The 22,826-nt window shown below is 39.3% G+C and overlaps 1 protein-coding gene across 1 annotated transcript; it reads left to right on the top strand.

The window, feature by feature from the left end:
- Positions 1-4,835: 4,835 nt before the first annotated feature.
- ears2 (glutamyl-tRNA synthetase 2, mitochondrial) lies at positions 4,836-11,052 on the top strand. The gene is made up of 9 exons (XM_018734941.2): positions 4,836-5,306; positions 6,583-6,738; positions 6,916-7,105; positions 7,256-7,728; positions 8,173-8,281; positions 8,823-8,976; positions 9,435-9,565; positions 10,050-10,185; positions 10,431-11,052. Exons 1-9 carry the CDS (start codon positions 5,138-5,140, stop codon positions 10,512-10,514), a joined length of 1,602 nt encoding a protein of 533 aa, XP_018590457.1. The 5' UTR covers positions 4,836-5,137; the 3' UTR covers positions 10,515-11,052.
- The last annotated feature ends 11,774 nt before the right edge of the window (positions 11,053-22,826 follow it).

Here is a 22,826-nt window from a genome sequence, read left to right as displayed (position 1 = left end):
TCCAAAACGTGCGAGGCACAAAATGTGTACACGGCCAAGTATATCAGCCTGCGCGCGCGGGAGCGAGGACCAAGGCGGAGGAGCAACCCCTTAGTCTCCATCATGATACGTCATCATTACAATGTGTCATATGCAAGACTCTGGTTATGGTCTACAAAACCATTAACAGATCTGCTCCACAATATCTGCAAGACCTGCAATGGCCTCCTCCTCTCATTCAGAACTGCTGCATTGCTCTCTACATTAAAGGAGGGTTTCAAAACTCACCTGTCTGGAACTCACTTCACCCCTGATCTCGTAAGTGCATGGCAAATGTTTATGTGTATGTGTCTTTAATAATTTGTAAAAACTATTTTTTAAATAATGTATAGCCTATATGTAGCTATTCATATAACACACACTGGTTCATCTGATGGAATGTGACACATTGACTTTTCTCAAGAATCTTGTGTCTGCATTCAAATCTCTCCTGTTGCTATAATGTACTCATAGTATTGTTCTCTGAGATGTACATCACTTTGGAGAAAAGTGTCTGCTAAATGAAAAAATGTAAATGTACTTTTGAATTTTCTTGTTTGCATTTAAAAATGCATACAAAACTGTTCTATTTGTATGGAATGCTGTCCGATTGATTAACAAGTTGACTGTTTTAACTGTTGGCTGACAGTCTTTCACTTCTAGAAAGCAAAGAGGGAAATAACCGTATAGTGAAGATGTCCTTGAGCAAGATCTTATCATTTACAGTTTTCCATTGGAAGGGAACCCCATGGGAACCCCATCAAAACAAGCAGGAAAGTCATGTAACATGTGAAACTTCTCTTATGAGTGGCATACAATGTTCAAAATGTGAACATTAGTGGACAGGTGAAGGCCAGATTTCATTTTTGGAATGCAGTGATACAAGTCACAGCGAAACAAATTCCTAACAAGAGAATGACACATCAGCATATTAACATTCCATGTTAACCTGCTTTACCATAATTAAGACCATACCTTTTCACAGCAGTCAGCTTGTGCTTTGAGAGCAATTGCATTCCCCAAATCCCTATGTTTTCAACATTTTTTTAAACTACTTACATTTACATCAATGCTTTTTATTTTTATTCAGGTATATTTGAAAAAAAAATACTCAGTTTGCATCCTTTTTTTGTTACAATGTGAATTTTATGGGGGTGCGGTGGCGCAGTGGGTTGGACCGCAGTCCTGCTCTCCGGTGGGTCTGGGGTTCGAGTCCCGCTTGGGGTGCCTTGCGGCGGACTGGCGTCCCGTCCTGGGTGTGTCCCCTTCCCCCTCTGGCCTTACGCCCTGTGTTGCCGGGTAGGCTCCGGTTCCCCGTGACCCCGTAAGGGACAAGCGGTTCTGAAAATGTGTGTGTGTGTGTGTGTGTGTGTGTGTGTGTGTGTGTGTGTGTGTGTGTGTGTGTGAATTTTATGTGTTTCATGTTTTGACTTCCTCTCCTTAAAACTAATTGTATCACCTCTACTGTGATGTGTGACATATTTTGGGAATTTCACTGGTCAATGTCAACAATCAGTTGCAGGATTTTTATAGTGAGCAATTAAACATGATTCTTCACCATTTAAAAAAAAAAAAAAAGTTTGAATAATGTTCCATTTAGAAGGGGGGTGTGGTGGTGCAGTGGTGCAGTGGGTTTGGTGGGTCTGGGGTTCTTGTCCCACTTGGGGTGCCCTGCGGCAGACTGGGGTCCTATCCTGGGTGTGTCCCCTCCTCCTCCAGCCTTACGCCCTGTGTTGCTGGGTTGGGCTCCTGTTTGGGACAAGCAGTTTCAGTCTGTGTGTAATGTTACATTTATTTTTTTCAATTTCTACAGATCTTTCAAATTTAGAAGTATAATACATTTACATTACATTTACATTTACATTTACAAATACCAAAATCTAGGAAGCTTAGATTGCATTGCAATGGGTTCAGGTTAGTGGGGGGCGCGGTGGTGCAGTGGGTTGGACCACAGTCCTGCTCTCCGGTGGGTCTGGGGTTCGAGTCCCGCTTGGGGTGCCTTGCGACGGACTGGCGTCCCGTCCTGGGTGTGTCCCCTCCCCCTTAGGCCCTGTGTTGCCGGGTTAGGCTCCGGTTCCCCGTGACCCCGTATGGGACAAGCGGTTCTGAAAGTGTGTGTGTGTGTGTTCAGGTTAATGTTAGTAAATCTTTTAATAATGTCATTTGAAGTAGAAAGGAAACAGCTTTTTTCATTAAGAACTAATTTTCTGAGAATAATTTTCACTATTATTATAATTGTCTGTCTATTGACCCAGCTGAAATTATTATTATTATTATTATTATTATTATTATTCTATTATACTATGTGTGTTTGCTGTGGTTCAGGTTTTTTCTTTACCTAACATTCACTATGAATAGCATGTTACTTAAAGGTACTTAATTTTTCAGACCAGTCGAACCATTTTGTAAAGGATTGTATTCATAAGAAGGTGACTGGGCTTGTCATTTCCATGTGGATAGCAGAGGACATTAGAGTGTCCAAATAAAAGTACTGCTACTTTTCGTTAAATAATCACTCAAATAAAAGTAAAAAATTTGGGTAAAAGCAAAAAGTATCTATCTATCTATCTATCTATCTGATATTGTCATTTAAGTAATAAGTCAAGTAAATGCAAATTCCATAAGAAACCACAGTCTGCTAGGTATTATTATTAACCATCACTTAGTATTCCGTAAGTAAAATTGTTAATGAAATGAACATGGATGAATTATAAGTGGAGACACAGCCAGAGGACTTTCTGGTAGCATAGTGGTTGGAGCTACTGCCCTTGGACCTAAAGCTGTAAGATTGATTCCTGCCTCTAGTTGTGGTACCTTCAAGCCAGATACTTACCCTAAATTGCTCTAGTAAAAATTGCCAAGCTCTATAAATTGGTGAATAATTGTAAGAAGCTTAACAGTGTAAATTGCTTTGGAGAAAAGCGGTAGCAAAATGAATAAATGAAACAAAATTCAACCCCAGAAAATGTTTCTAACGCAGGGACTCAACCTTTTTACCCTCAAATCAAAGTGAACTTATTATTTATACCTTCTATCCTTCCTCAAATTGATCAATGAACTACTTGTGGCAAGCTTCTCATGTGACAGGGTAAGAACTCAGGTTCTAGTGGGCTTATTTTTGTTTTCAGGAAAGTTGCAGTACATGGTATTTTAATACGGTGAGTCATACTTACATTATGCTCAGAGAAAGGAGAACTAAAATGACAAAATGACACCCAGTAATCCTACTGTCAAATGTTTCTCATCGCCTTGTTCTGTTGTGCTAGTCTTACATCTGATTGTATTACATTGTGCGTTTTTTCTCCAAAGCAACGTACAACCCAAGGGAAAACATAAGTGCAGGCACAGAACTGCAGATGCAGAGCATGTTTTTCCTGATACCACGGTTTTGCTGGTTCACGTTGCATAAGTAGTTTCCAACAGAATCTAAAACTTTGTGGAGTTCTATGAAAATAATGATCTCTCTATTTAAAATCTATGTATAGGGGTAATAAAAACTGTGTCTCTTCCTTAATTTAAAAGCATTTAAAGAAATCTGCCTTTGTCAAGATTAAACATACTTTGAATTGTAGCCCAAATGGCAACAAAGGAAAATTAGAAGACAAATAATTTTAATGAGCATGCAGTCAACAGATAAATAATTTTATAGACAAAAATAATTTATACATATTTCTGCAATTAACTTCACAGTCAAGGTGAGTCATGTATTCAAAATATATGTGTTAAACTATATATATGTGTGTGTGTGGTTTGTATATGTAAGATGTTTGGCAGCACAATGAGTAGCACTGCTGTCTCACAGCACCTCTGTAGTGCGAGAAGATGTGGGTTCAGTCCTCACTCAGTCTGTGTGGAGTTTGCATGTTCTCCCTGTGTCTATGTGGGTTTCCTCCGGGTGCTCTGGTTTCCTCCCACACTCCAAAGAGAGGCTGTTCTGGTTCCCCCATAGTGTGTGAGTGACACAGAGAGAGTGTGTTCCACTGATGTATGGATGAGTGACCCATAAGTAGTGTAAGTCACCAGAGTGAATAAGGTGGGTGGGCTGATAACACTACATAGTTTATAGGAAGTTGCGCAAATAACGTAAACGTAGGACATTTCAAAAATGAAAAAAAAAGAGCGAGTTATTTTAGTTATACAGTACGTGAGTTTTGGTTTTTCAGCCACAAGATGGCAGTAGCGAAATTGAGTTATACGTGTGCACTGCGCAGCTGCATCTTACACATATTTATATGGACGAACCTACCTTCCAAAAAAAAAAAAAGATTTTTTTTTTTTCATGATTAAAACTTATGAACGCGATTTTGGATATTGAGCCATATCAGCGCTGCGCTTTCCCCCGTGAAACCCCCACAGACCCCCTTCAGGCATCGAGATCTTTACCTTTCCGTCATATGAACATTTTAACATCTCCATGCATGTAAAATTAATGCTGACTCAAACATTTTTACAGGAAAAAAATCCAAATAATTGAATAAACCGGCAATTAACCCGTCTGTCAAAGAAATTTTAAAAGCGTGGAAAACCGTTAGAGCATTGTTACTCCGTTTATTAATTTTTACTTTATTTTCATTTAATAAATAACTGTTACATTTATTATATATAACGCACTGTATTGTTTCGTGTAAGCGTCAGCGTCTAGAGAACCGTTATACGCTCTTACTTTACGTGCTTCGGCACACGTCACGAACCGCACGCTATAATTCAACACCCTACCACTAGGTGTCAGCATAAAATTGAAACGGTACGTGTAATTGCTCAGTGCCTTCCTTGTCACCTAACAGCGTCGTTAGTTTTTAAAGCTGTAGTCGCGCAAAATGTGACGTAACGTTTGGACGTTTCTTAGAACGTTTCTCCCAGACGGCTGCAGCCTTGTTTTTGAGCTCGTCTTCAACTTCTCGCGTGCGTGTCTTCCACCTGAGTTGTACGCAGTGGTGCAGTTTTGCACAGTTTTACTAGCGATTCTACACAGACACTGTTGTCCGAACGTGTGCGCGCTGGAGGGCAGCTTCTCTGGTCCAGCCGATCGCTCGCTCGCTCAGTCAGTGCCTTAGCTTAGCGGCTCAGCGTTAGTGAGTGTCTTTCTCCGCGCCCCTGCGGCGGAAGCAGAGTGTAAGTCATGGTGGTCGTTCCGCGGCAGCGCTGCTGCTTCACGCTGTTATGGCGAGCAGGGAGTTGTGTGTCAATGCGCGCTGTTCGGACATCGGTTTGCAGCGCTTCCGGTTTTCCGCTGGAAGATGGAGGAGGGAGGAGTTCGGTGAGGGTGAGGTTCGCTCCGAGTCCCACAGGTAAAATAACGACTCACTTTTTCATCTGAATACCTACTTACTTACACAACAAAACAGTACTTCTTAGGGCTGCTCTTCGAGTAACATCATCATGATGATCATGTCGAATACAGTTGTTTGCCATTGTTCACGTCACCTTCACCTTGAATTTCAATAATCATTGATTTATATTCGACTCGAGTATCCACTGTTATACTATACTAGTAATAATTTTTCGTATTAGGTCCTCAGGTTTTAGAATGAATATGATATTGCTGCATGAAATTTATTTATGATATTTTGAAATTGTTCATGATAAGTAATAGTAAAAGTGCTGCTTTTTTAAATACCAAGAATTGCTGCAGTAAAAATGGTTACTCCAGGTAAAAAATTTTATATAGAATATGATTCTTAAATATTAGGATAGCGATTTGGTATAGAATTTATATATTTGTTAATTTACCTGAAACTTTTTTCTCCAAAGTAACATACTATGTATGTTTACATTGCTTTACTTCAGTTAGCTGACACCTTTCTCCAAACTGACTTACAGTTTTAAGCAACTTAGTTATTTACCCGTACCCAAGGTAATTTTCACAATTTAGGGTAAGCACCTTGCTCAAGGGTACTACAGCTGAAGGTGAGACTCGAACCTGCAACCTTTGGGTCCAAGGGCAGCAGCTCTAACCACTATTCTATGAGCTGCCCCGATGTTAAGATGGTAAACTTAGGGGTGTAACAAGTTGGATGGGGGCCAAAAGAACTGAGCAAACAGGACTTGCGGTGATGTCATCGATAATGATGTTTGGCAGGATAACAGATCGATGACGGTTGGACACCTCTAAACAGTCTCTCAAGCTACCAGAAGCAACAGCAACACATTAGAACGTAACAATACAGCTGGGTAGTTTTTATTGGAGCAGTTTTTGCGGTACATACCTTGCTCAAGGGCAGCACAGCAATGGGTTGAAACCTTCGATTTTCCGATCCGAAGGCAGCTGCTCTAATCGGTATTCTGCCCGATGCCCCTTGTATCATTTAATATGGGGGAGCGGCACAGTGGTTTCGGTTTCAGCCCCTGCCCTCACTTCAAGGTATTTAATTGATAAAGCTGGGTGCTGTATAAAAGGGTAAACCATTGTACAGTGGACTGTTTAATTTTGCAAGTCATTCTGGATGTAGGATGAAGAATTGCTGTAGACAAATGCAACGATTTTTCTACTGAAAAGTATATAACGGAATACTAAAGTTGAAACTGTGCGTGCTCTGAAAGTTCACCTCTTAATGCCTGTTGTAGGTTTCCTGCACTTGGGAGGACTACGCACGGCCCTCTACAACTACCTTTTTGCCAAAAAGCACAGGGGGACGTTCATCCTAAGGATGGAGGACACAGATCAGAGTCGCCTTGTTTCAGGGGCTGCGGAGAGCATCGAAGATATGCTTGAATGGGCGGGTGTGCCAAGCATTTGTGTTCTTACATGTTAATAAGATTTGCAGCTTATAAATGCTTTAGGACATCCTGCAAGCTACTTCACACAGTATGTAAGGTCAAAGTGCAATATTTTCAGCTCTTGTTTTACCCTCATAGTTAAAATATGTTTGTTAATGATAATCCCTTCTTCTTTACAAGGAATCCCCCCTGATGAAAGTCCCCGTAAAGGGGGTGATTTTGGCCCTTATCTGCAGTCTCAAAGACTAGAGAAGTACAGACAAGCAGCTGAGACCTTAGTACACACCGGGAATGCCTATTATTGTTTCTGCAGCCCACAGAGACTGGACCTGTTAAAGAAAGAGGCACTCCGGAGTAGGCAGAACCCTCGGTATGTGGGAGAACCGTTGTAGGTTGGTCACAATATTCTACTACCTTGCTCTAGGCCTGACTGGTGTACAGATGTTTAAAGAATTACTGGTTTGCCTTAGTAGCTTTTATCATTTTAAAGGTTTTTTGTGTGCGCGTGTGTGTTTTGCAGGTATGATAATAGGTGCAGACATCTCCATTCTGACCAAGTGGCAGAGAAACTTGCCAGTGGGCAGCCACGTGTGGTCCGGTTCCGCCTGCAGGAGGGTGTGGAGCCCTTTGAGGACATGGTATTTGGCTGGAACAGGCACGATGTGGCTGCCTTTGAAGGGGATCCTGTTATCATAAAGGCGGACGGTTTTCCCACATACCACCTGGCCAATGTAGTTGACGATCATCACATGCAGATCAGCCATGTTTTAAGGGGCTCAGAGTGGCTAATTTCCACCTCCAAACATCTTCTGATGTACAAGGCGTTTGGGTGGAAGCCTCCTGCATTTGCACATCTGCCCCTCTTACTGAATAAAGACGGCAGCAAGCTCTCTAAGCGACAGGGTGACATCTTCATAGAGTATTATGTCAAAAAAGGGTCTCTGCCTGAAGCACTGCTTGATCTCATTACAAACTGTGGGTCAGGATTCGCAGGTGAGTGTGTGCATTCAAACATACATGAATAGAGTAGTATGCAGATATAGAATAACATGCAACTAATATTGGTAGTAGAGATACAAATGAATAATATTGGCTATAAAATCTATAGAGTTAATGGCTGCACATTTGCAATAAGTTACTTTACATTAAAGAAAAAATGTGGACAGCTGGTAGTGTAATGGTTAGAAATGTTGCCTTTATATCCAAAGGTTGTCGGTTCGAATTCCAGTTGCAGTACTCTTGAGCAAGGTACTTGCCCTAAATGATTTCATTGAAATTAGCTGGCTATATAATAGGGTAAATAATTGTAAGTAGTGTAGCATTTTAAGTCACTTTGGAGAAAAGTGTAAGCTAAATGAATAAATGTAAATATGCCATATTCATTAATTGTTCTTGTCTTTTAAAAAAAAAAAAACAAAAAAAACACATCCTCAACAGATAATCGCCCAGGCAGGCAGCTGAATGAACTAATTTCACATTTTGATGCCTCAAGACTAATGACTCATTCTGCTATGTTGGATCTGGATAAACTACCTGAGTTTAACAGGTAAGTCCAGATGTGTGAAACGTTTAATGGATGATCTGCAGTTTTTTTTTCCCTCTTTTTTTTTTTTTTATTTTAAATATATAACAATACAGTGGTATAAGGTGGCCTTGGAAGTCAGAGAACACGAACAAGTAACTTTAAAGTGGTGTAAAAACCCGATGCTGTTTTAGAGTACCAGGTTTTGCTTTCACTGCATGTTTGATGCAGTTTTCTTTTTTATTCATTAAATTTGTCCTTGTAATTAAATATATCTAGTGTAGTAATCACCACTCATCAATATGAATATTTAAAGGTTGCAGGTTCAAATTCCACCTCCACCTGTACTACCCTTGAGCAGGGTACTTACTGTAAAATACTCCAGTAAAATTACCCAGCTGTATAATTGTAAAGAGCTTAACAATTTAAGTCGCTTTGGAGAAAAGTGTCAGCTAAATAAATAAATGAACTCTCACCCTAATTCATATACTGTAATGAATATGTATATGAAAAAATTAATAATTAACCTATATTTTTATGCAAACACTGTAAATGCAAATTACAGGATCCATTTGCTGCAGAGAATTAACAGCAAGGAGAAGTGTGAGTTCCTTGTGAAGGACCTGCAGGACCTTATTAGACAGGCCTATGGAACAGAAACCCAGGAAGGGGGTGTTCTTGAGAGCGGGTACATCAGGCGTATCCTTCATCTTCGAAAGGTACCATTTGAATGTAGCTCATGTACCTTGGGGGGTGGGTGTGGTGGCGTGGCGTGGTGGATTTGACTGGTGCCTCGCTGTGTGGTGGGTCTTGGGCTCGAGTCCTGTTTGCCTCCCCCTACATACAGAGGAAGGACCTGGCAACCCACCTTTGTTCCTCCAATGAGTGGTCAATATGGGCCAGGTTTGATTTGACACCTTGCATGCGTGCATGTGCCTTGAAGAGTTCTGCTCTTAAAGCTAGACTGTACGGAATCCACTGGGTGGCAGCAGAGGCTTCACCTTTGACAGTCATGTTTTAGTGTCATGTGAACATGGAAAGCTTTTTAAAATAATAATAAAAGAAAAAAATCTTAGACACCGTAAGGGGAGCCTCCAGCAACTGCCACCACATACAAAAATATTTGTATTACGTATGTGGTGTAAAGTTAAAAAGTTGGGTTTTTATTTTTTTGAAGGGCCACATAACTTGCCTGAAGGATCTGGTGACGCCTGATTACACCTACCTGTGGGTAAGACCCTCTGTCCCACGGGAGCAGCTTGAGAACGTCTGCGCAGAATCCCAGGCTATTGCAGCACTTACTATGGAGTACGTATTTCCACATAATTGAATGAGTATAGTTTAGGCATTGGAAATACTGGTCACTGCAACGGTTTGTAACATTCCCATTTTCATTATCTTGTAACCTCCAAAATAATACAAACCACAGTTTAGCCGTTAACCTTAATTTACAGTGTTTGTAATAACGTAGTGAACAGCTGTGAAGAATAGAAGTGCGTGCGTGCGTTCATCTTGGATTTGCTGGACCTTTTGCATCACAGCTTTTGTGACTGCTAGAGGTGTCTATATAATTGAGTATGTATTAGTCCATCAAAAATCTGTTTCAGCAAAGGTTATTTATATTGTACAAGAAATGTGGAAATTGCACATAATGTAGTAAAAAGACTTTATGCCATTGCTTTTTTTTGCTCATATTTGTTTTTCTACATAAATTCTTTGCAAGTTTATGCGTGAAATTTGGCCCGCAGTGCAAACGTGACACTGTAACAATCATTTTGTTTCATTTTTGTAGGATGATTAGGAAACACAGCAAAGAATTATCTATGGAGTGGCTTAACATGGAGTTGAAAGAATTGCCAAAAAAATTAAAGGTGGTCCAGTACAGTACAGTGATGAAGGCACTTCGGTTAGCCTTAAGTGGCCTACAGGTAATTCAGCTGTTCCTCCTCCTCTTTTTCTTCTAATTTTCTTGTTGTTGTTGTTGTTGTTATTATTGGTTCTTGTTAATGTTATTCTCCTTCCAGAAAAATCCTTCGTCAGAACCCATATATAATTTCATTTTATTTAGTAAATGGTAAACAGGATTGGAGTTAAGCAAGCATACAGGAAGTAATTTGATGTTCTTTGACAGCGTACACAAACTGAATTGTATTTGTCTTAAATCTTGTTGCAGCAAGGACCAAGTGTTGCTGAAATGATGGTGTCTTTGGGACCCATTGAAATCTGTCACCGCTTACAGAGAGTATTGGAATGCTGATTTGAAACAGTGATGAATGTTTAGTTGTTCACCAATACATCCATAAAAAAATGTGCCTTGTTCGAAAATACAAAAGATTATTATGAATTAGAGTATGCTTAATGATTTACTGTAAACTTGAACCACACACAGAATATTACCTTGTTTTAGAGGTATCAGTTTGACAGATTTTTTTCCCCAAACCACATGCATTGATAGTTTATAGTGTTTTCTTTTAAGATATAATTACTCTTTGTTTCCTGTGCTTTACATTGTTTGCTCTGTAGAATATTTTACTGTACCAGCTGTGATGTACAATACAAGTGAAGCACAGATCAATGTGCAGTGCTATGTGAAGGAACAAACTAAAACAAATTGAGCTGGAAAACCTTCAGATCACAGTAAAGCTTCATTTTGAGAATTGAATTTGATACATTCTGTTTGGCACAGAAGCTGCAGTGCCTGGTCAGTCAGCAACATTTGCAAGTCTTGTACTTCATCAACACACACACACGCACACACAGAGTCTGAGGAGCCAGAGCCTAACGTGGCAGCGCAGGGCGTGAGGCTGGAGGGGGAGGGGACACAACCAAGGCTGGGATGCCAGTCCGTTGCAAGGCACCCCAAGCAGGACTTGAACCCCAGACCCACCGGAGAGCAGGACCCGGGCCACCACACTCCGCCACCACACCCCCCCCCCCCCTTCATCAACACATGCTAGAATTAGTATTTGCAGAGAAAGACACTTTTTTCAACATTAAAACATTGAAAGGTAGGGATGCTCTAAAAAAGATTCACTGAACTAACTGCATGGGGAAACCAAAGCTTCAGTTGATATACACAGTATGCCTTAGACAACACCTTTTACAAAGGTGTCAGCGAAATAATAAAAATGATGACGTGCAATACTTGTATGACAAGCTCTGAAAACTGTTGGTGCAGTTTTGTGGTCTAATAGTTTTATTAGAAGTGTGTGTGTATGTGTGTGTATTATTTATGGTGATCTCATTTTTTCATAAACCAAACCTGCTTAAGAAGGGAGGGATTTTGTTTTAGGCTTAATCCAGATCTTCCAAAGTATGTGTGTGCAAAAAAAAAAGGTATTCTGAACAACATGTAGGTAAATACAACCTTTCATACATCTGTGATCATATTTGTTGGGTCTTTGTGGGAATCAGGACAAGGACAGTTTTCTGGACCCAGTTTAACCTTGGGCTAAAAAGTGGTGGTACAATTAAGTCATGTTGGTGTGCAGTAATGTGTGTGAGGAATATTTACTGATATACTGAGAGTTCCTTATTGTTTTTTTAAAGCTTTTTGTGCATTGCTCTGTTTAGATGCTGTAATAATTTTGGTGTTTTAAATATGTTCAGTGGACTTTACTGTGCTGATGTTGCTTGCAGCCTTCCTGTTGCAGAGAAGGAGTGATGTGACAAAAGTGGCAACGAACGCTTGTGTGTACTGTTCTTATACAAGCATGCTCTAGACAGCTTTATTATCAAAAGACTGTGATATACATGTAATCCTCTTAAACCAGGACCCTTAGTCAGTGTGCATTGCAGGAAGTATTGCACTGTTACAGTCTAACAGCAGTGGCATCCCTGTGATGCCCTACTTCACTAAAAGCTCCCCCTTGGGCCCTCCTTGACATGTCTGTCATTTTGATCTCTGGGCTGAGCACCTCCCCTCTTCCTGTTGGAAATGTTGTTTTGCTGGCGCCTTTACCAAAGGTAAGAAACCTCAGAGGAAGACAACCATATCAGTATTCTAAACCCGGCATTCTTCTGGAAGCGTTCCTGCCAAGACATCAATATTCTTAGCAGCACCTTCTTTGAAACACTCCAGTGAAATAAAATGGCTGCTATGTAAATTCTTTATTTTTCTCTTTAAAATTACTTTATAGAGCAGTGCACAAAAAGTTTAAAAAAAAAAAAAAAAAAAAAAAGGCAGCACTGCAGGGATACATAAGTCACAGATTTGGTATTGGAGGTGCTCTTTGGGGAGATTCAACCAATCAGTTATTCTTGAAGTGAAGCAAAGGCCCTGTTTCTTGTTTGAATTACTTTGAAAAGCATTGCAAGCATTTTTATGAATTATTACTGGGGGTATATTTTCTATACTTAAATGCACTCTGCTGAAACCATCAGGGTGTAATGTACTGCCTATGCTTTTTGTCTGTCGTTTTATCCATCTCGGTGAGCGCATGAGGCCGTTTCTCTTGAGCGCGTGTCCCGTGTCATCCGTGCACTACAAGTGACACTGCAGTCGCCCACGGAGTTGGAGCTGCCAGCCTACGCCCCGTTACGGCCCCATACAGCCTTTGGCAGTCATCTTCCGAGCATCGCTCCTTTCTCACACGCTTTCCACAGCATGCCAAGCTACATCTGTTTCACACCAGGCCATGTAATGCACATTTTTCCACTGCATGACGGTTGTGCTTGAACAGAGCGCCCAATTTCTGTAGGAGTATTACATTCATACATAAAGTAGGGGAGCAATGTCATGTTATGCACTTCCTCTTCCCGTAGAAATGGATAACCGAAGTCATAAAATGAAATAGGTGTTATAAAGTCGGCCTTTTTGTTGGAGGTGGGGAGGGGGTGGTGTGGGTGGTTTTGATCCTAAAGAAATCTATTGAAAATTGATTGCTCATGACTATTATTGCTCAGACAGAAACAGGTTTATTAGTGAGGGTACTGTAGGAACCAAAAACAAAGGGGAGGAATCTGTTTTTCAATAACAAGTGGTTTCATCAGTGTTGCATCATGTTGAGGGGCATAAAAAACATAGTAGTTTTATAATATTTCGTTTTGGGTTATGAAGTCAAGGGAATTTTTGTAATTTGTTTGTGTATTACCACATCCTACACTTTTTTTTAATCAAAACCAGAGAAATATGTTGGTTCACACAAAATTACAGTTAGTGAAGCACTTCTTAGGAAGGGAAAAAAAGGGCTGAGCCAGTTTGTAAATGAAGATAAAAATGTATATAAAACAATAAAACTCACATTTTTGCATTCAAGTTGCATTTGGTTTGTTATGTCCTGAGATACTCCCATTCCAGCTGAGAATTTGGCTTTCTAATGAGTTTCGTTCAACATCCCTTCTTCGACTTACAAGGTGTTTCCTTTGGTTTTGTATGCCTCCGGACAGCTGAGCAACACAAGGCATTTACGTTATTCATTCAGCAGGCTTCTTACCAAAGTGACTTAGTGATTATTAAATAGTATTTTGTCGACACCTTTGTCCAAGGTGACTTAGTGTTGGATGCAGTAAACTCCCTGCAGTCATTCACCCAGTAATACAGCAGAACAATCAATGTAACACACAATGAGTTTCAGCAAGTTTTAATTTGCATGTGCATAGTTTTTTTTTTTTTTTTTATTGACATACTAATTATAATCAGTATGTATAATTACGATATTGTACAATAATTATTTTGTGTATGGGGGGTGTGGTGGCACAGCAGGTTTTGCCAGGGTCTGCTCTGTGGCGCGTCTGGGGTTCAAGCCCTCCTTGGGTACCTTGCAGTGGACTGGCATCCCATCCTGGGTGTGTCCCCCTCCAGCCCTGTGCCCTGCGTTGCCGGGTTAGGCTCCGGTTTGCTGCCACCCCGCTCGGGACAGGCGGTTTCAGCCAGTGTGTGTGATTAATGGTTTGCATTTTACGTGGCGGTCCTCCTCTGTCGAGTCATGCCGAATTGCCCTCCAAAGACAGCCCCACGTGGACCTAGGAATCAAACAAATTAAATTTCTGAATTTTAAAACAATTGTTTCCATGTTTATTTTGAGCGTATTTGTATGGATTTTACAGTGGAAACGGAAGCATGTGGCATCACATATTTTTCATGTCTTCGAATTCATGTTTGGCTCAGTACATGAGGTTAGCCTGTAGATGTGCCAAAGGAAGGCAGTAAGGGAGATGCCAAGCAGGTCTGCTGGGCCCTGTGCGGGTAGATGTCCCATTTCTCTGACCGTGAGTGTTAATGGGGAAAAAAGGAGAGACTGCCTTTGTGACTGTGCTGCGTGCCCCCAGCGAGCGAGTGTTTTGTGAGATGTTACCTTATTTGTTGCAATCAAACTGTCAGATTGAAGTGTTGTGCTTGCTTTAAACATCAGCAGCTATTCTGTTTCTGCATCTATTTATTTTCTGAAACACTGCAGTGAATTTCAAGGTCATTGAGTTTCACAAGACGCTTGCAGAAAAGCAGCTTTGTGAAACTAAATGACAACCTTGAGCAGCTGGGGAAACTGGAGAGGATAGTAGTTGTCTTGGTGACACGAGCCACTTCTGCTCTCGCACATAAGTGTTTTGGATAAATGAAGGCTTGATGCTGACACTGTAGAGGGAACTTCATCCTCTTATGGATTGTGAAGAAGCGATGTGTGGAAACTTCTGAAATAAAGGTGGGATGGCGTCACATTTAGTATATAATTTCTGAATTTTTTATCGTGTCATAGGTCATATGAAAATACGTTTATTTTCTCCTTATAATGCAGCTGTCAGCTGGATAGTGTGATTACCATCAGTCGGGTGAGGCCAAATTTAGCTTGCTTACCGAGGACGGAATGTATGTGTCCTATGCCCAACACAAAAATGGTGTATTGCCAAGGGCAGCTGCGAAGTATGCTGCGCTGCAGGTGGACGAGAAACGAAAGCTGGATTTCTGAGGGGTGTCTTTCTAGACTGAAACCGAGCAGCCACAGTGACAAGCAAAATCACAGGTCTGATCCTCCAGCTGCTTTTCAATCTCAATTTTTACCGTGTCAGTAAAAAGCAGAGGATGCGATTTTTCATCGCGTGGCAAGTTTTAAACCTGCAGTCAAAGTAAACGTTCTGGTTAGTATTATTTTGCACAGTTGCACCTGGTGTCCAGTGATTCCAGGATAGGCACTGGACTGCCATAGCCTTGACAATAAGCGGTTCTCACAAGGGGGTAAGGTAAAAGTTGGGGGCGGGGGGAAAAGCACGCCTTGCATGAACCTTGAAGTGATGAATTCTGCACAGTTTGGTGTTACAAACAAATCAAGTTACAAACACACTTTCTGTGAGTGAGTACAGACACCCCTCGACTTACGCAAATAGACTGTTCTTCAACCCCTTACGTAAGTCAAAAGTTACGTATGTCAGATTCCCCTTCCTCCCCCTCCATTCAGCATCATCACGTGCTCCTTTATACGTGCAGCATCCTTCACTATCGTATTCATAGTCAATACAGCTAAACCTGGTTCCTGTGCTATAGATGGTAATCTTTGTCCACCTGCATACTTCCTTATTATTTTCAGTTTCATCTCCAGACCAATTGCTATACGCTTGCGAGACGGTTCTCCTTTTCCTTCAAGTGCACGTTCACCACTAGACTTTGTGAATAATGAAATGGGTGGAAAATACGAAAAACAGAGGGCGAGAGACGAGACTCCTCTAACAAGAGGAAATGCGCTCACGGCTCAAAACACGTGGGAACTGGGAAGATGCAGCTTCTTGCCTTGTCTGGCTACGCCGACTTGTGCTTAACGTATTTCAGATGATTTACGTAAGCGCGATCCATAAATAATGTGCCTGTTGGGAATTTTTTACGTAAATCTGGATTTACTTAAGTAGAGGGGTGTCTGTATATTGTTTTGCCTTAAAGCACTGATGTGATGAATGAGACTGTAGTTTGAACTGACCAATAGATGGCAGTATTTCATACAAGATATAAATGGCAAGGTGCCTGGTAAATGAACTAGCTGGCGAAGAATGTGCTTTCCCTAAATTCTTGCATCTCAACAGACACCAGACACACCAGAACAATTAGGCCATAAGTCTCATTGTAAGATGCAAATATCCAGACTGAATTAAAATATAAAATGTTTATTAAATCATCAAAACACTTCATAATGAATGTGCATGCCTAATATAGAGTACAGCACATTTATAAATATTTCATATTGATTAATTTATTTTCTTTACCCTGAGCATTGCATTCAGAAAAATACTGGAATTTTAACAAGTTAAAACATTTCTTTCCACAGTTTATGAATGACATGTTTGTTGACTCATGAAATCACCATATGAAACAGCTATTAAGAATGCAAGAATGTTTAGAGAATCTGAATTATCATGGAGTCTTCTACATTTCTTTCATTCCCTTTTTAAGGTTTATTTTTACTTCTGCAAATTATCTGAAGGGCGATGTGTTGGTAAATTTGGTCATTTTCCTGCTTAAATGTGCTTTTCCAGATTAATCTGTATTTGATTGTTTTGTCAGTGTTGAGTTCTACTATACTTTGAAAGGTGTCACCCAGTATCCTGTTCTTCTCATGCTCTTATACTATTATTTATCCGTCTACGATGAACTCCTCAAGTGCTCTGTCGCCCAGCGTCAGGTTCACAATTGCTGTCTTGTATATGGAATCATTTTTATAGAGGCAATAAAATTGACACTGTGCTTTGTCTGTACCAAGAGCAACTAGATGTGAAGGGATTTGATTTATTTAAACAATCTGTTTTCCTTCACAGAATAAACAGAATATCCTAATGCGCATTTATAGTTAATACAAACACCATTTCAAATAACTTCTGGAATAACTAATAAATCTCCTTTCGAATAAAGGAGATGAAAATGAAGTCTAAAGAAATGATACCAGAACCACTGTAGATGTACAGGCCTTTTTGCACTGTTAGTTTAAACCCAAAGTGACCCCGGGATGAGCGTATGTGAGTTCTCACGTTGCCATTTTCAATGTGGGTGAGTCAACTTTGCTTGGCACCAGGGTCGAAAAGTTTCACCCTGGCTTGAGATTTTTGCCCCGAGGCAGAAATGTTAAATGTGAACCGTTAGACTCACCCAAAGGGTTTCCAACATGCAGCTGCATGAGAGTTGCCAAGACAACCAAACCAAAATTATTTGATGTTTTCTTTGCAGCCACAGGTACTCAGAACACACACAGCTTTTGTCAATGTTTTCCCAGTAAACACTTATTTCACATTCGTGGCTTGAGGTCCATTGTCCCTAGGGATTTACTTTGTGATATCTGAATATAATATTGTCCATCTACACGTACTTTCCAGTGCTAACAAATATAAATACCTGTTTTCCCTCTGATTGAACTCAAACAGATCATAAAATTGTTGACCCTTGTTGATCGTTATGATGACAATGATGATGGTTATTATTGTTGGTTTTGCTGTTGCTGTTGTATATCCTGATTCTATAATGAATTAATGCTAAATACTAGAGGGGATCATCGGTGCCAGCCACAGGGAATTGAACACAGGAGTCATTCTACGTTGAAAGTTTGCTGTGTGAAAATAGCTTTTACGTTGCAGAAAGAAGCTCCCAGAGACTATATTATCCAGACATGTTAACTACATGAAGAAAATATTATGGCTATATGTATATAATCAATGAGTAGCACCACACCAGGGGCCTTATTTAAGCAATTACCTGCCCAGCCTTTCCTGAAAGATGATATATAACTCTTGGGACTGGCAACCTCAGTCACTGTGGCTGCTTGATGTGCCTAGTATGTTTGTCATTATAAACGTAGAATATAGAGGTAAACGAGCCACAGACTGTCTATGGACCTGTCAAAACAGAAATAGGTACAGTACGTAGGCCATTACTGTTGCATCTGCCTACTTAATAAAGAGGGAACTGCTTGAGGGAACTGGTTTCCTGGTGCAACAAATAAGTAATTTAGCTGGCCAGTTTGGCACAAAGATGCGCTCCATTATTTTTTAAGAAAACGAATACACGTCAGACATATTTGCGTTGTGTTCTGTGCATGCTGTGTAACTTGAAGCTGCAAGCAAAGACCTTTTTTGAAACTTGTCGATCCAGGGGGTGTGCCTTTGGTTTTAACTGAGCGTTAGCATGCCACCAACGAGGAGAAATTCTGGTTAAGAATCAGAAGGAATTTTATTGGCCAGTGTGCTGATGCACACAAGGAATTTGCCGTGGTTCTAGATGCCTGAGTATTTACAGACAAACAGATAAACAGCTGACACAGAATTACAGAAAAAATAAGATATTTACCAAGTATACAAACATGAGAGTGTAAATAGATGCAAAAAAGTAAATAAATAAGAATTAAATTACAAAAAGTGAAAAATGTTACTTTTGCATTTACACTGATTCATTCCTCAGTCACTTTTCTCCAGTTATACAACAGAATAGAATAAAACAGAAAATAAATAAGAGAGAATGGAATAAAAAGAATAGACAAAAAAGAAAGAAAAAAAAAACAAAAGAATAGAATAAACAAAAAGCACATTTCACAATAGATGAAGAGTTTTACACACACAATTGTTGAACCACAGTCAGTTTGTCCGATACCACGGTTTTTGAGTAGCTGCCTATAGAATTGGGCGGAAGTACAAAGGTGATCGTGACAGGTGATTTAATGCAAGTTAATGGAGCAGTCAGGAAGATTGGGAGAGAAGCGGATCGAAAAAAGTGTTGTGTTTTGAGACCCTTCTCGAATGTGCATCCCAACTCTGCAGCACCTGCATCGCAAACAGGAAAGCATAAAGCATTTTTACAGCAGCATAAAATGTAACAACGCTGCTGTTCAGTATGTAAATTAATACATTGGATTTTTAAATTCTGTATGTTATTACATATAGTTTTGGCCTGTTCGTATAATGACTTGAACCCTAATAGCTCCATGCGGTTTTTCTCTTATCTGCAGAAAAACACATTAAGATAACACAGCTTTTAAAACTACACATGACTACTTATTAGGTCTATATACCAAACAACTACCGTTGAACAATAACAGAGTTTTTCACACCATTTATGAGCAAATTTTCATCTGCAAAATGTGTAGATACTTATCACATCCTCGCACATGTTATTTAAACCAGGAAAGATATAGTTACTCATAAAAGTGTAGCTAATTTGAAAGAGCAAGTCACGACATATTGTTTATTATATTATGTATGTCAAGTAAATAATAATAAAAAGCCAATTTAGCTAAATGGAGCAAAAACTGTACTCATTCAACTGTTGCCAGCTCATTTGAGGAGTGATGCCAGGTTATACATTCACAACATTTTAAGATCAGTAAATGTTTTTCCCAAAAAAGCAGTTTCTTTTTTTTTTTTTTTTTTTAAACATTGTACTGAATATCCCACTTGGCAGAGTGGTACACATCTCCAGTTTTATATATATGGAGATTTATTTATTTAATGATGTATAACTGAAAGCTGCCCTGTAGAAAATTGCACAAGTGCGTCATTGAAGTGCAGTAATGGGTCTAGAGTCTGTACTGTTTATGATCACATGAATCACAACGAGACACGTTGAGCTCACACACTGAAATAAAAACAGAAGCATCTTTCCAGTCTCTAAATCTACACTTAGCTTTGTGGATATTCATCTCTGGTTTCACTGACACGCTATGACGTCAATGAAGTAATCTGGGTACTGCTGAGTTTCGGCTGTATTTTGTGATGTTCTTCAAGGTTTTAATCACAGTTTCTTTTGCAAGATTTTATAATATTTATAAAAAAAAAAAAAACACTTTTTCTGTCCAGCTGTGGGGTAGCAGTATTATAAAATTATGTCCAATAGATGACTGAATGCTGACATTCTGCTTTGAAATCAACCCACATTTCTTTTTTTTTTTTGTGATTTAGAATGTATGTTAATTATTCTTGCATAGCAGGCAAGAAAAAGTATTTTATTACTATATCCTTTATTACAGCCTCACTCCACAAATACGTTTGATGACTAAAGTGATTGAATTAGTTAAATTAGTTAACATTTTAATCTTTTGCTGCAGTGTTCATCTGTATCTGTACATGTTTGTGGTTTTTTTTTTTTATATACTAGTTCTATCTGTATGTTGTGACCCAGTTCTGTACTGTTGTTTCTAAAAATGGAACCAAAAATGAATCAAGCACACTTTTTTGAACAATATGTATTTAATCAGATTTGTTGAAATGCATGACATCTGTTGGACTTCAGATAAACTCTTTACCATGGTCTCTAACCTCAAATTACATTAACTATAAAATGCTAGAATTAAATTACAGTATTTCTTCAGCATGCCACACTGCCATCCCCCCTAACATCACAGTCAAAAATAAGATGTTGAAAAATGGTCGCAACTTCCACAGTCCTTCATGGCAGCCCTCCATTTCTGTAATGGCTGGTATTCATGCTGGGTGGTTTTATGACGTGTAGTCACAGACATTAGGAGCACTGCCAAACCCATTTCATAGAAGACTAATACACTTGCTGCAGCAGAGCAGCTTTCAGCTTGAACTTGTGATGAAACGGGACAATCAGATCCCTGTCAGCTGTGCCTCTGCTGCTTGACCTTGGTCGATGTCATTAAGATTCCTATTTTTTTAAACTATTACAGACACTAGATAAAAGGTTTTAAAAAAATACACTACAATTATCCAGGACTGCATGAATTAAAATGGCTATACATTTTTTATTTATTTATTTTTTTCCCCACATTTAAGGGTGTTTAGTTGTAATTATTCAATTTATTTGAAAGTTAGTAAAATTAATCCTTTGTATGGGTGGCACAGTGGGCAACACAGGTGCCTCACAGTGCTCGGGCTTAAACAAACAGATTGCTCAGTTTTTGTGTAGCTGGCATGTTCTCCTTGTATTCATGTGGGTTTCTTCAAGGTGCTCTGGTTTCCACCCACAGTACAAAACCTGTATTTAAGGTGGGTTCATGACTCTGAATTGCCCTTAGTGTGTGAAATATTCTGTGTGGCTTTCTTGCGATGGACTGTTGTCCTGTTTGGGGTGTACCTTGTCTACCCTAGCGCCCATCAAAATAGGCTCTGGACCACTGAGACCCTGAACTGGACAAGTGGTTATTGTTATATAGACGGAGTAATAATTTGTATAAATTGCCAGTCAGACTTCTCCCTTCAGCCCCACTTACTAAAACAAGAATTACAGTGGACACCTTTGCAATCTTAGCTCCTTTCTTCTCTGCTGGCATGATCCTTAAGTTAGAGAGATAATAGAAATATATCTTCTTTTTCTTCCTGCACTGGAGTAGGGAGAGTAAAGCCTTTCAAAGCAATAAATCATCTAAGCGACTGGCTTTGCTTTTAAACTCATCTACATTCCAAATGCCTAAAAAAGTCTGTGTCTTTTTGGACTCACACAAATTTTGACAAACTTTTCATCACCATCCAATGCTATGCCCCAATTTTTGAACAAAATAAGTGAAGGAAGCTCTACATCCTTCCGTGTTTCCTTCAGTGAAGGGAGGAGCCATGCACACTTGCAGGAAAATTGTCACAAATGGAGTAGCTTAGAAGAATGTTTAAAAACAGTGTAATACAAAAAAAAAAAAAAAGAAAGCTCTGAAATATTAATTAAATGTTTATAATACAGTGTTATGATTATACTATGGTCTATGTATACTGTACCAAATTAAACCTTACTCCCACTTTTGTTCTATTTTGGGGTTTAATAAAGATTTCACCAACCAATGTCATATTATCAACATTCAAACATGACATCTAGCATAGTATAATAAATTATCTATCAGTTTTCAGTAAAACCTTACCCAGTTCAGGGTCCAGAGAGTAACCCCGAAGTAAAGGGGATGAGGTAGAATACACCCAGAATAGGAAATCAGGCGACTGCAGAAAAATTAATGAATTACCTGGATTTCCATATACATATAGAAGTTTGAAGATGCTGGATATTTCATTTATTTATGTATTTGGTAAATATGTGTATGTAGATTTGGTATACTTGAGTTCTGAAATTATTAACACTTTTATTGAAACTGTAACAATATTAAGAATAAAATGTAAACAATATTCAAGCAAAATTTTCTTTCTCAAAGAAGAATAATTCCTTTGTAATAAAATTCAGACTTGAATCGAAAGAACACCTCAGCACAGTGTGTTGTAATATCAACTTTTCCTCATCAAGGTCTAATAAATTAAAGCCTGGATTTATTTAAATGCTCATCTTCTTTCAGCTGGCTCATTAATAGCAGCAGTTCTCATTGTCCTCCTTTTAACTAGTTCTTGTCACATGAAAAATCTGTAAGCATTGGACCAGTGTAATGATATGATTAATGTATGGCATTAAACCAAATGTTTCAAGACAGGTATTTGTATGCAAGCGGCAACAACTGCAAGCTTAATAACATAATGCTGCATCTGTCCTTCAGGACCAATTTGTTCTAGCAATGTTCCAGTAAATTTTGATAACCCATCAAGTTTGTTTATTAAAAAGCTATGACTGCTGTAAGCTAAGGCAATGGTGCTTGAATCGTTCAGTTTTTAGTTTTATATTCCCTATTTTTTTGTTCTCTGATGTTTCTTTAGGGCTTTTTTAATGTGTGTATTGCAT

The sequence above is a fragment of the Scleropages formosus genome, chromosome 20 (assembly GCF_900964775.1).
Source record: "Scleropages formosus chromosome 20, fSclFor1.1, whole genome shotgun sequence".
Classification (NCBI taxonomy): Eukaryota; Metazoa; Chordata; class Actinopteri; order Osteoglossiformes; family Osteoglossidae; genus Scleropages; species Scleropages formosus.
This window is presented reverse-complemented; position numbering and strand designations above follow the sequence as displayed.